Below are 13,281 nucleotides of genomic sequence, written 5' to 3'. Positions count from 1 at the left end.
CCATCTTGACCCCCCATTTCATTCTGTGCCCACATACAAACTGTACAAAAAAATCAATATCAATACGCGAATGACTGAGCATGCCCAGTGTGGTACTAACCCGGTGACCCTGTCAGTCGGTGTGATAAGAGGAGCAAAAAGAGGCTGTTGTTTGGATTTGTGGGTGAGTGACAGAACGGGGAAGGTTTGTAAGGATAAGTTAAAGCAGCAACGCTGGCTAGAGTGACAAGGCTCTCATGGGACTCTCTATCAGCGGGTGGAGGCATAGCAGCAAGTACAAACGGACACTCTAACTCAATTCAACTGTATTTCATCATCAAATAATGGCCAGCTTTCATCATCATTTATTAAAAAATTACCTTTGGATGAGAAGTGGAAGAATCTGTCTCTACACAGTGAATAACATTATGTATGTATCAGCTTACTATAAAGACCTGGTTTACACAAATGAAGTAAGACAGTTCTACATGCTCTGGTTTAAGCTATCCATCATGTAAGATTGTAAAGCGCTTTGGGGTCCTTAGGGACTAGAAAAGCGCTATACAAATACAGGCCATTTACCATTGAATTTATGAGTTTTGTTAGTTTATCTGTTAATATTTTCCTCCCTTTTCTTCCCCTCGCCAATTTCCCCACAAACTGAAATCCCCAAACATAGCTCACAAATATTTTTCTTTCCCAAACAGCTGGATATTTCTTGGACAGATTAGAAATCTGTGGGTTAATAATAATAATAATAATAATAATTTTATTTTTATAGCACTTTTCAAAAAATAGGGTGCTTTACAGTATTAATAAAACTTACGCAGTGAAGATAAGTACATATATTGAAACATACAGACACGTAAACAGACTTACGGTCAGACACACATACGTGAAAATAGTTGCAAAAAAATGGCTGAAAAGAAAAGGGGAAAAGTTTAAGGGAGCGCTAACCGATAAAAAGTCAATTAAAGCAAATAATAAACTTTTGAAGCACACACTAATTTATATCAGCAGAAGTGCATTCCCTGTGTTCATCATAGGAAAGGACCGTTTATACAAAGTGTTTTTCATCAGCAGTGCAGCTCTATGGTATGGTCAAATTTTTGGCTACGCAGATACTGAAAAGGATAATTTCACTGTTGTTTTTAATCTATTCACAGTATTTTAGCAACAGATCCTGTTAGCGAAATCTCAATCAGAAACAACCATTTTAAAAACAGCAACCAAACTTCGCCACTACTTTTTATTGCCTTAGCAGCCAGGTGCCGAGGCTGCCGACTTACCGCAGACAGCAACTGTGTTCAGACTCATATGTCAGCTGCCAGGCTTACTTCACAAAGCAGTCAGTCTTGCACAGAGCAGCCTGGCACCCGCCCTAACTACAGGAGTTAAGGATGTGATGAAAAAGGGGCAAGTCTTCTTCTATCAGCACCCAAGCAGAGATTGATTAACTGCAAAAAAACCCAGCAGCTCATAAAGCTACTTAGCCCGCATCTCAAAACAGCCTTAAAGTAATTGCTCCTATAGACACATGGGTACATTTTTTTTTCATTATGACCTCAAAGGGAATGTGGTAATGTAATGTAATGCAGCAATGACGGAGAAAGCCCCCCCCGCTACAGCATGAGCAAATCTTTTCTTTAGGCAGAGGGTATTCTGTGAACAACAATACAGCCCTAATAGCAGGCAATTGCTGTGGCTCAGTTTTATGGTGTAAGACCTCCATCAATCCCTACTCAGTCATTATGTGGGGACAAGCCGGTTAGCAAATCAATTGGCCTTAGAATCGGTGGTCTGCTCAGAACAGGAAGGGGCCGTCCTGCCGTCCACCATTATTTCCCTTCTTTACAGCCAAAGACATTTAAGTTTGTCAGAAATCTGACTGACTGGCTGTAATCCCGAAGGCAAACTCTACAACCTTTAACAAAAATCCGAGCAGGGTTAAAAACTACCTGTTGTCCAAAGTTTGCTTCAGAGAGCTGGACGCTGAATGAGATGCTGAATCCGTAAAGCCCAGTGAATTGATATGAGCTAAATGAGGCAGAAAGTTAGCACCAAGATGTGAAAACAAAAAGGCTGAGGAGAGCCATTAGGAAGACGTCAACAACTCAGAAAGGAGCCCTGAGGGCACTTTGTTAGCCCTCACTACGAAATCAGCCCTGGAGACCTGCAGAAAAAGGCCTCGCTCACTGCTGATGCTGTGCTTTAAATTCAGCAAGAATAGACAGACCAGAAAAAAAAGCTAGAACAGCCAGGCAGTGGTTTAAAAAAAAAAAAAAACCTCAGCTGCTGCCACTTGAAAGAGTGTGAAAGGAAGTGAAATGGTAATCCCGCCTCTGTCTTTTGTTTGAAATTGAAAAACAATCCAAACAGAGGCAGGGTTTAGACAGTCAGGGGGGGGAAACTGAGACCCTTGAAAAGGACACTTCCTCACCGCAGGAGGAAGAAAAATAAAATCAGCAGATTTCGCATGTCAAAGTGCCAGGAAAGAGTAGCAGGGGAGGTAAAGAGGGAAAGGAGAGTGAGCTTCACAGCATGGGGGGGAATTTTGAAAATTGAACTGATGGTTAGTTCTCTATATACGAGCAGACATCTAAGCACACAGACACTAATTTCCCCACCCAGGCTCGAGCACATAGTTGTTCTAAATTTCTCTGTCGCTTAGGGATTAGAGGGGATCTTAAGGTTCCCAATAAAAATGCCTGCGCCTCCAACCAAAAAAAGAAGAGGTGTTTGCTTCGCCGCAAACTTCCTCCGTCATCCAGAGTTATCTCACGGCCGATCACTGCTGTTTAACTTTCTTTCGCTGGCTTTGATTCCAATGTAATCTTTGGGCAAACATCAAAACACTTACTGACTCTAAAGGGGAAATGGGATTCCTGCTTAGAGCTGGTGTCCCCTTTCATTTTCCTATGCGAAGCCCACCTAGATAAAAGCAGCCTTAACAGTGGAGAAAGGCCTCTTTTATAATTCTATTAGAGCTCCGTCCCTCCAGCTCTCCGTTGAGCAATGGATTCTGACCCTGACTTAATTAAGTGGCAAATGGCAGAATGATTCTCCTAAATCCAGCCCACGGAGTCAAGAACACATGACTGAATTCAAATAAAGAGGAACAAACAAGGATAATTAGTCAAGCCTGAAAGACAAAGGCAAGCAGGAATTTATAGGAAGGGAAGGGAAACTGAGACAAAGCGGGTGGAGCCAACGGTGGAGGAGCCACGGGAATGACCAATCTGAGTGCCTGCAATAGTGGTGCCTTGGCCTGGAGGAACAGGAGGATGGCCATCGCACATCTTTCACATGCCGAGTCCTCCTAAACTATCAAAGCGTCTAAGCTCCTCCCACTCGTCCATGATCATCCAGAGTCACTGTGGATACATCAAACAGATGCACTGAAGGGTGGAAATGGCAGAGGGAAGGGTCTTTGGGTTTGACCAGCCTGAACAGACCTCACAGTGGGGGTGGGCGACTTGTATGGGACCAATTCCCATGCAGCCAGCAGCTTCACTTCCACAAACCGAGGGGTGGGTGTGTGTGCGTGTGAGGGGAGAGTGAGGAAGAGGGGCAGCAGCAGAAAGACAGAGAGGGGGCTCAGAGGGAAACTACTGAGATGAACAAAAAAAAAAAAAGAGCACACAACAGGGAAAGAAAGCTGGGCCCCAAAGCATCAAAGGTTGCTAAGGGCAAGAAATGAAGGAGCAACACAGTAAACGCCACAGCAAGAGTGCTAAATAAGGCCTCCTATGGTCCAGCGGGTTACACTGTAGACACGGTGTGCTCTGCTCTGAGAATAACAACACAAAAGAATTAAGACAAATATTTTACAAGTGGAATTGATGCTGCTTTTCTCGCTTCAAGAGTGCGGTCTGAACAGATGACCAGAATTCAAAAGGTTGTTGTGTTGGGCTCTAAAGAAAGGCCAGTGGAAAAGCATCTGGCTGCTGTAGGCAGGCAGAGGGATGAGTTGAATATATTGTGACATTAATGAGGTTGTCAGCCTCCTCATGATGGAGTGGCTGTGTTTTTGTGCCAGCAAGACTAACACCCTTAAATGCTCATGCTGTTAACCCCTGCTGAACCCTCGCCTCACATACAAAGCTGAGGGGACGACGAGCACATGCCCCCCTTAAGTGTGCGTCCCAGTACACGCAGGTTTTTAAAAAAAAAATCTCGATCACATAAAGCAGTTGGGTTGGATTCTTTTTCTTTATTAGTCTTTATTTTTTAATGCTAACAATATTGAATCTTAATTTCATGGCTTAGGCCCCTTCTTCAATGAAGCAGTCCTTCCTCTATGTCCACCTGGCCCTGAAACCCAGTGGCATGTGGGCAATTAGTGACTACAGTACCACTTCTCCCACACAGGGCTAATTACTGACCTGTGGGTTTCATTTAGAGAGAAACAGAGGCAGAGGACATGGTAAGGCCCAGTCATTCATTTGTCTTAATTAATTACTCTTCCTCCACCGGGGCTCCTGGCAAGGCCAACTATTCTAAAATCTCTCTGGTGAGTTGGTGTTCCCGCACTCGTAACCTGTGAGTAGCCTGGAAGCTTTGCTCCATGTTTTGGGAACTAATATGCAGCACAGAGGCCAATCTGGTGAGATCCTAAAACAGAAGTTTATGGCTGATATTATTATTATTATTTCAAGCAGCAATAAAGAACTTGGCAGGGCACGCCAAGGTGGCACTGCTGGAGCAGAAGGGGTTAAAAAAGGCAACGGGGCCAGGTTTGGAGAGGTTAGCGGTGTGATTCATTTTTATTACCACGCAGCCCCTGCAGGCGGCAGGAGTGGCAAATTATTTCTGAAACAAAGTGGAGGGCTCTCATCAGAGCTATTACCTGCCTGTGGCCGAGGGCAGCGCGGAGCCTACAGAGGGTGACAGTGAGAGGCCCACGTCAGTGAGGGATAGCCGTCCACATCCGTCCACGCTCCAGGACATCTCCCCCAAATGAGTCTTGGTGTCTTGTGTATGTGTTTCATTTTTTGTGTGTGTGTGCGCGGCAAAGGATAGGGGTAAAGTTAACCGCGAGACCTCTCCCACAGTTTCTGTAAAAATAATCTGTAGTGTTTTTCTATCACAAACATGCCACGCAATTAGAGGTGACATGCAAAACACAACGACTCCCAGGTGCTAATTAAAAGAACAACTCCCCTGCAATATGCTGACTGCAGAGATCAGCCACAATGCACAGCTCCCGCAGATTTATTATCACACATTTAACTGTATCCTGGCCAGATCTGACTTCTGCTGTTAGCATGTTGGCACTACTTGATACAGAAGAAGCTTTACCGCTCTACCAATAAATAATTATTTATAAATCTGCTGGCTGTAAGGTGTTAGCACAAGAGCAGTTTAGTTAATCGAACTGCTTTCCTTGTTTCGTTCTGGGAAGAGATCCTATAAGATGAGGACTAAAAAAACTGAAGAGAACACGAAAACCAGCAGACTTCGTGGCTCATTAGAACCTGAAAGCCCTGAGCATTTATTGGTGGATCAATAGCAGTTATAACTGCATTATAACAAGCCAAAGAGACTTTGTCTAACATGCCTATTCCAAAAATATTCAAATTTAACACCAACTTAGAAAACATTGAGAAATATTTATCTAATGATAAGAAAAATCCTTTAAATGCACGCATACTGGTGCGTGGGTATTTATTTGTGAATTACATTAATTGCATTATTCTCACACGGACAAAAAAGTCAAATTAATAGCTCATGCTTAAAAAAACAAAACTACAGCAAATAAATTACTACCATTGTAAATGATGCTTTATTGGTACCTTGCATTCTTCTGCAAAAGCAGGTAATCCTACGTACATATGCATGCATATTAACAAGCTTTCTATTATGATGTCTGTAATCATTCTGTTCTACGCCAGCAATTGCACTGCTGTGCAGATCTGCGTACGACAAATCTATATATTGTGTTCTTTCGCACCCGAATTTCATAAGCTAAAACAATCTTGTGGATGAGTGCTTTTAAGTTAAATCTCAAAAATGCAAAAGGGGTAAAACTAGTCTTGCAGGAGACATTCTATCAGACGCCGACTTGATATTCAGGTAGTTACTGAATCGTTTAGATTAGGTGTCACTAATGTTTAGTAGAAGTCAGGAGCCATACACCGCCTGCCTGGGTGCCATCACAAAGCTGCTGCATGTCACCGGTGTGACACAATTAAAATTCTCCCTTATGTGCGGTGCTCAATTTAAGAGAAGCACCCACAGAAGTGGCGTCAGAATTCAATAAAAATAATAAAAGAAACCGCATCCCTTTAAATTGGTTTGAATTCATCATTCAGGATAAAGCAAAATAGTCCGATGCAAAGCAGAGCAGAGCAGAAAGTCCAGAGCATCTAAATGACCGGTGTCCATATATGATATTTCCAAGTTCTGTTTTTTTGGCTAAAGATTAGTTATCCTGCAAATGAGATTTATTGTTTGACAGTGAAAACTAATGGAGATGCTGCTCCGGGATAAGATCGGATTTTTTAGACAATGAAGAACCTTCCTGCTCGAGGCGACGTGCGACTGACAGCGGTAGGGAGAGAAATCAACATCAATAATCTTTCATCAAGTCCACAGTGGAGCACTTTCACACAGATACCATTCAATAAACAACTGTAGGCCATCATTCAGGTCTGAACTGGCCGGAGAGTCAGAGAATGAATCCAAGAGGAAAAATAACTGAAAACTTGCTCAATGTTGCACAGATCATTTTATGTGGGCCAACTGTGAGCAGAAAAATATGTATTTCCTAAAGAAAGTAGTTCATAAAGGATACAATTTGCAGTTTTACAGCCTTATGCTGCTTTCTTATTAAGAGATCTAAGCTATAATAAGTGATTTCAAAGGTTAAACTCACAGGAAAAAAAGACTATGAATTAGCAGCAATGGAGGTTACACTCATAATTAATGAAACTCCAACAGTAAGTTTTGGCATGTAGCAACAATATGTTATAAGTGTAATATTAACTGTTTATATGCCATTTTTGGCTTGAAAATAGCGCCACTGTAAACAAAGTGTGCACTGGCCTAAAATGCCCGCATCAATCAAGCCATAGTATCACCCGAAGGTTGGAATTAGGCTGGGAACTGATGACCGTTTCCACTCATAATCACTCAAGTGCTTATTAGAGTTAGAGGTTTCAACCGATTAACCTATTTGTAGTCCAAAATACTACAAAAATAAATGACCAGCTCATCAAGCTTTCATAGCCCAACGTGACATCTTCCTAATACATTCTCTTCCACACCAACAGTTTGAATTTCACTAAACGGTTCAGGTACTTATATCGTGCTTTAGTTGAGCACTCAAACCACTTTCTACTGCAATTCACCCTCTTAGTGCTTTTATGTAACATTTACACACTCAGACTCAGGGTTCAGTATTTTGCCTGAGTATACGTCGACACATGGATTGTAGGAGCAGTGGAATCGAACCTCTGACCTTCCAACCAGCAAAAGACCCGGTCTATCTCCTGAGCAACAGCTGCCCCAGTGCAATAGTCCTTTCATATTACAAAGTAGGATCATTATAAAGTGAGAGTGGTTCATTTATGTTTAACACAGTCTTGCTATTTAACATATTATACTGTCTTAATCTACTAAACATTTCAGCATTGGTTTAAAATGACAAAACAAAGATGTTACACCTCTACCATGTTAAAGCCTGTTACATTAAAATTTTAAACCTAACCACTATTTATGTTTCATTATAAGACAGGTTGGCCACATTGATTGGATACTATCAAAATACATTTATGTTATCAAGTTGGTATGAAAAATGTTTTCTAATTAGTTTGCAATAAAAAGGGTCCCTGTAATGCCATATTGTTTTAATTTTATTATATATTTAATTAAAATTTGGAAAGATTTTAGTCTCAGAAATGTAAAAACAAAGGTACTAGCAAAGAAAGTAACCAGACGTCCTGCTTTCTTAAAGTTACAAAGCTGTGATGTTAAACAGTCTAATGCCACCAGGGAGACCCTACAGACAGTCTCTGTGTGACAGACAGAGTGATGACCCAGGCCTGTATGATGGATATGTGACAGGGCAGCTTGGGACCTGAGGGCTTGTCTCTCAGGGTGGGGTTTAGCCCTAATGGTGTGCTTAATTACCTGCACAGCCACACAGCAGATCATTAGTCAGGCGGGAACGCTAGGCCTCACCTGTCACCAAGAGATAAACAATCCTCCTACCAGATCTCAGAAGAAAGGGAAAAGGTATTTGTCGGGGTGGGTTAGGTTAGGACAGGCGTTCACAAGGTGAATGGAAAATTGTCATTTGAGAAAAACATATTAACAAGAGCCGCTCGCCAGGATCTAAAGTAAAACACACTGGCTTTGCAAACAGTGCTGAGAAAGTCCCAGACTTATCGGCACATGCTGGATCTTAAAAGAAAGCCTGAACAGAGAGCTGTTTCAGATGTGGTTTTGGTTTGCTAATTTTCTCTTGATTAGTACTTACATATCAAATGACAAACATGATGGATATGAAGCTAGTCAGAGCATTTATCAGGCAAGTGCAAAATGATGTCACATTGCTCTGGTGAAATATGGTTTTCCAGTGGACAGAGGGTCAGAAGCATAACAGAGACTGTTGATAACAACAAAGCAGTGACTGATACAAGAGAAGCACAGCGATCAGTGTGTACAGGATGGACTGACGCTCAGACATAAAATACTGTGTTTTTGGCTCAATAGGCTGACATTTATGGACCCCTGGTGCTTCTTATGGAGCATTTTGCGATGTGAATTGCCTCTGTTCAAATGTGGGTGGCTAATAAATGGCAGCTAATGGAGAGAAGACAGCGCTGCCTTCTCATTCTATAATCTCTGCACGCTTCATTAAGCAGCACCTTTATTTGTAGAAGTATGCTAACCTGGTGCTGTCGCTCCCTGGCTTGGTGTACCCCTCCAAAGCGCCTTCCCACACACTGTTGGCCATTGCGTTACCGATGGCAGTCATCACCATGCTGAGCTCCACCGGCCAGTCGTCCAAGTCAAGAGAGCGCACGCGAGACAGGTGGGTGCCCAGGTTCCTGTGGATGCCTGAGCATTCGATGCACATCAAGGCACCCAAGTTCAAACTGGCCCAGTCGGGGTCTGCGTGACAGAAGATAGGAATTAATAAAAAATTAAAAGTAGTAACAAGAGATGCTTTAAAAGCCTGACCAGGAAATTTGTGATGAGCCTATTTTGAGTATGTTTTAATGTTGGTAACCTCTTCAGGGAAAAAAACCCCAGTACAATTATATTAGTCAGACAAGAATAATCAGTATCTGCCAAAACTGCAAGATGCAGTACTTCTAACAGTGCTGAATACTAGTTCTAACTTGAGAAAAGCTGGTAGGAATGACTCGATATCAAATAAAACCTTTGCAGCTGCTGTTTGGTTCCCAAAATGTAGTTTTTTGCAGCTTCCCAAATGTAGCAGAACCTCCAAATGCAAACCCAACCCACTTTTATTACCTAATAATATGACTTTATAATTTTCATATAGCATTACCAGCTCTCCTACAAAGTGTTTAATGTTCTAAGTGGAGTTTTTTGTGCCCTGTTGCACTGTAGGTGCATTGTATGGAAAGTTTTTAAAGTATTTTTTGACAAAACTAAGGAATCTGGTTACAGGAGTATGAAAACTGAAGTCTTTTTGTTTGTTTGTTTGTTTGTTTGTTTGCTTTTACGCACGACGTGATAAATTAAAGATTAAAAAACCCTCTCAAAATCTTGACCTCTACTACCTTTTGTTATGTCACCAAAAGAGGGGAAGAATGTTGGGTTTTTTGTCTTTAATCTGTTCCTTTAATATCTGTATTTCATATGTAATAGACAATGTGTTCAGATGTGTTTTAACCGTAGAGAGTTATACTCACTTGGTGCGTCACAGTCCACACAGAAGCTATTCCCCCTCACGTTTCGTATGGACTGAATGGCCATTGCATCACTTTGGCTGCCCAACCGAGACTGTGAGAAATGAAGGTGAGAATAAATCAACGGGAACTAATTATTTCACTGGCGATCACGAGAAAGCAAACAATTATAGCTGGACTCAAATTATAGACAACAAGCAAAGGGAGAGAGAAAAGGTTTTTCAAAGTCTCGGGAAAAGACACAGGCAGAGAAAATATGAATATGAAAATTAGGATGTGTCTCCCCAGTATGCTGACACAAGCCGTGTTCTATCTCTGATGTCTGTCACTTCTAATAAGAGATCCCCCACACTGCGGTGCACCTGTCTGACAACCTCCCACATGTGACAGCTTGAAGTGGGGGAAGAGAGGAGGGTGAAGGCGTGATAAAGGTTGGAAAGAAGGAGAAAAAGAGGAATGTAAATTAAGTGGGAGAAATGTAGCACGATGATGACGATCATGATGATGTTTTGATTAGATGATAATCGCCAACCCTGTCCAGTTCCTCTGATATTCTTTATCCTTCATGACAAACTGTACCTTGTTCTTTATGCTTTCACAAGACTGCAGGCTGGCAAAAATCTGGCTCTCGATAGCTTGGACCCACAGTTCCCTCTCCTCATACGTGGACGCTTCAAAGTTCCACGTCTGACCCGTCAACGACACAATCACGAACTCAAAGGAATCCTCTTGCTCTGGAAAACAAAACAAAAAAGACACACAATAAATTAGTATTTAGTTAGATGTGAACACACTGAACACAATGCTGCCTGGCACGGGCGTTTTGTTTGATCACCTCAAAATCTTGAATTAAGGGGATGCTTGGCAAGAATGTGTATAAAACATCTTTTAGTCATTTTAGCCTCTTTTAACAATAAATAGTACAGATAGACAAGAATTATTGTATGAGAGTAACGTGCTGCAAAGTTGACCAGCTAATATATTAGCTTGACTTGACACTGATAGTCATGAATTAGACCTAAAACAGATGATTTGAAGTTCAGCTCAGAAATCGGTGACACATCCAATGTTAAACAGAAAATTTGTGTTGGTGGTTCAACTGGAAACACATTGCTAAAAGACAATCAGAAACCACTGGAGACTCAGAAAAAATAGTTATACCGCATCAGGGTCACAGTCACTGCAAAGTTAGCTTTATAACCTGTAGAGTCTCGAGCATTATCTGCTTGAGGTTGCTAAAGTCAAGGTCACCAACTTTCACCTCCCCTTTTGCCAGCACACTGGAAGTGGATATCTGAGAGATCACTATGTGAGCTATCTGTGCAAACACATCGATAGACATTGCTTATTCTTTGAGTCGTCAACCCTTCTGCAATCAAAGATGCAACTAAATGATGCTTTATCAGAGGCAATCTCACCAGCAGACACATATGTTCTCTTAAAACTCTGGGATTGGTCAACTCTTGCCTATGTCTTACCAGAAAGACTAGTCTGGGAGGCAATTGTCCTCTACGGTTTTTGATATGAGGCTCTGGCACTGGTCAGGTTAGTTAGAGCAGAGCACCAGAAGAATGGCATTACAGCTCGTGTTCTTACTTCTTAAAGCAGAGACTGCTTTATTGACAGTTACAGAGTTCATTGCTTAAAGCTGACAATGTGCATTTGATAAAATGATGTTTGTACAGCTCTCACTTCAATATGATAGCCCAAGATTAGCTCTCGATCTTTATTAAGCATCCTCTGGATCAAAACAAAAAGTAGAGGAGGAAAAATATCAATCCTGCTCCTTTTCTTAATTTATGTGTTTTAAACTTAAAACTTTAAAAAATGCTTCCCATGATAATATAAAATATATCTATAATCATCTGTGGATTCACTTTAATTATATTATTTAGCTATGACTCACTATATGACTGTAAACAATGAAGCAGACAAACAGTGGCAGCATCAGATGTGATGCTTAACATTTTGTTGCAAGTTTTTTGTGCTATATTTGTTTTTCCTTTTGAGCATTTTAAAGCTAATGTGGTACTGCTTACCACGTGTGTTCTTTCAGGAGGCTTACTAATTGTCAACAAATGTCCGATATATTTATGGATGTGGAGTAAGCAGCCGCTCCAAACCAAATGCGACATCTAACTCGTGGACACAGTCAGAATTTTGCATTTCATGGCTTTGATTTGAATAACTTAAGCAGTGACTTGACTTGCTCAACTCATAGAAGAGACTATCTTGGTTCTCACCATAGGAATTTGATACTTACTTTGACTAATCGCACTACAACTTTAATGGCACACGCAACTTTGCCCAGTTCTTTTTTGGAAATGGTAATCTAATTGTTTGTGTGTGTGTGTATAAATATTATTTTAATTAACACACCATTTTGGTAAGTTTTTATAAACAGAAACTGAAAGGCACTGCCTCAGATCTGTCACTCTAGCCCCAGTCACAGAGGGAACCACTAGTCAATAAGCAATAATGTGTGGGAGCACCACTTACATTTAATTCCTGTGACACACCTGCCATTCATTAGAGTGATTTTGCACAGTATTATAGCAGGACTTAAATTAAATCTTAGGCAGCTTAAAAATGTGTCTAGAATTGAAGATTTAGACTGTCGGAACACCAAATAAGGCCAGATTTGGGTTTCATACAGAGTATACCATTACTAGCTTTCAAAGAGTTTTTGTAGATGTTTTGTATTGTTTGTAAATTAACTGCCACATCTCCAGCAACAGTTATTAGTCCAAGCTAAGCAGGTGCTTATAAATATTTGTGTCATATATCCTTAAAAATTATTTTATGAATCGACTGAATGCTAAAATCTACTACCAAAATTTTAATCCTTTATCCCCCAATTTTTCCTCCTCGTCATAACACACAGATACATTTTTAAACCAAGCTGCTTTGAATCCATTTTTCCATCCATTCACTGTGTTTAACTAAGATTTATGAAAATGTCACCTGTCGTTTGCAAAGAAGAGGTCTGACACAACATATGTTCCAACACATGCTGTAATGATTCTGCTGTTCAGCAGCAATTCATTAACTCTGTACTGTACCCGTGTAACGTCTCTGGTCTCTGCACATGCTTGAGCTCATAGCCAAATGATTTGTAATTACCTAATTATGTCTATGCAAATAGTCATCTCATTTGCATAAACCATGCTTGGAGGACTGGAGGCAAATAGACACAAGAGGAAGGGTTTTTTCTTCTTCTCCTCCTATGTAGCTTTTATCCAATGGAAATAGTTCTACTGATAAGCTATCTGTGCTGCTGTTTACTGCCAAACGTGTTGACATAATTTACCATTAAATACGTTTAAAAGTTTTTTAATTGCACAGATGCATTGATGCTTTTACTGCAATCCATTCCGAAATCTGAACACAAGGAGATGCTTAACAATAAACGGCT

General features: G+C 40.9%; 1 protein-coding gene across 2 annotated transcripts in view; it reads right to left on the bottom strand.

Annotated features, from left to right (window-relative positions):
* agap3 (ArfGAP with GTPase domain, ankyrin repeat and PH domain 3) overlaps nucleotides 1-13,281 on the bottom strand; it is a 119,623-nt gene that overhangs the window by 5,064 nt on the left and 101,278 nt on the right. For both annotated transcript variants that reach the window (XM_005721465.2, XM_005721464.2), the window contains exons 14-16: nucleotides 10,446-10,600; nucleotides 9,870-9,960; nucleotides 8,877-9,099 (exon numbers count right to left, since the gene is read on the bottom strand). In XM_005721465.2, coding sequence (XP_005721522.1) covers nucleotides 8,877-9,099; nucleotides 9,870-9,960; nucleotides 10,446-10,600 — 469 coding nt within the window. The remainder of the gene's footprint in view (nucleotides 1-8,876; nucleotides 9,100-9,869; nucleotides 9,961-10,445; nucleotides 10,601-13,281) is intronic.

This window comes from Pundamilia nyererei, unplaced genomic scaffold (assembly GCF_000239375.1).
Source record: "Pundamilia nyererei isolate P.nyererei 1_Seehausen unplaced genomic scaffold, PunNye1.0 scaffold00004, whole genome shotgun sequence".
Classification (NCBI taxonomy): domain Eukaryota; kingdom Metazoa; phylum Chordata; class Actinopteri; order Cichliformes; family Cichlidae; genus Pundamilia; species Pundamilia nyererei.
This window is presented reverse-complemented; position numbering and strand designations above follow the sequence as displayed.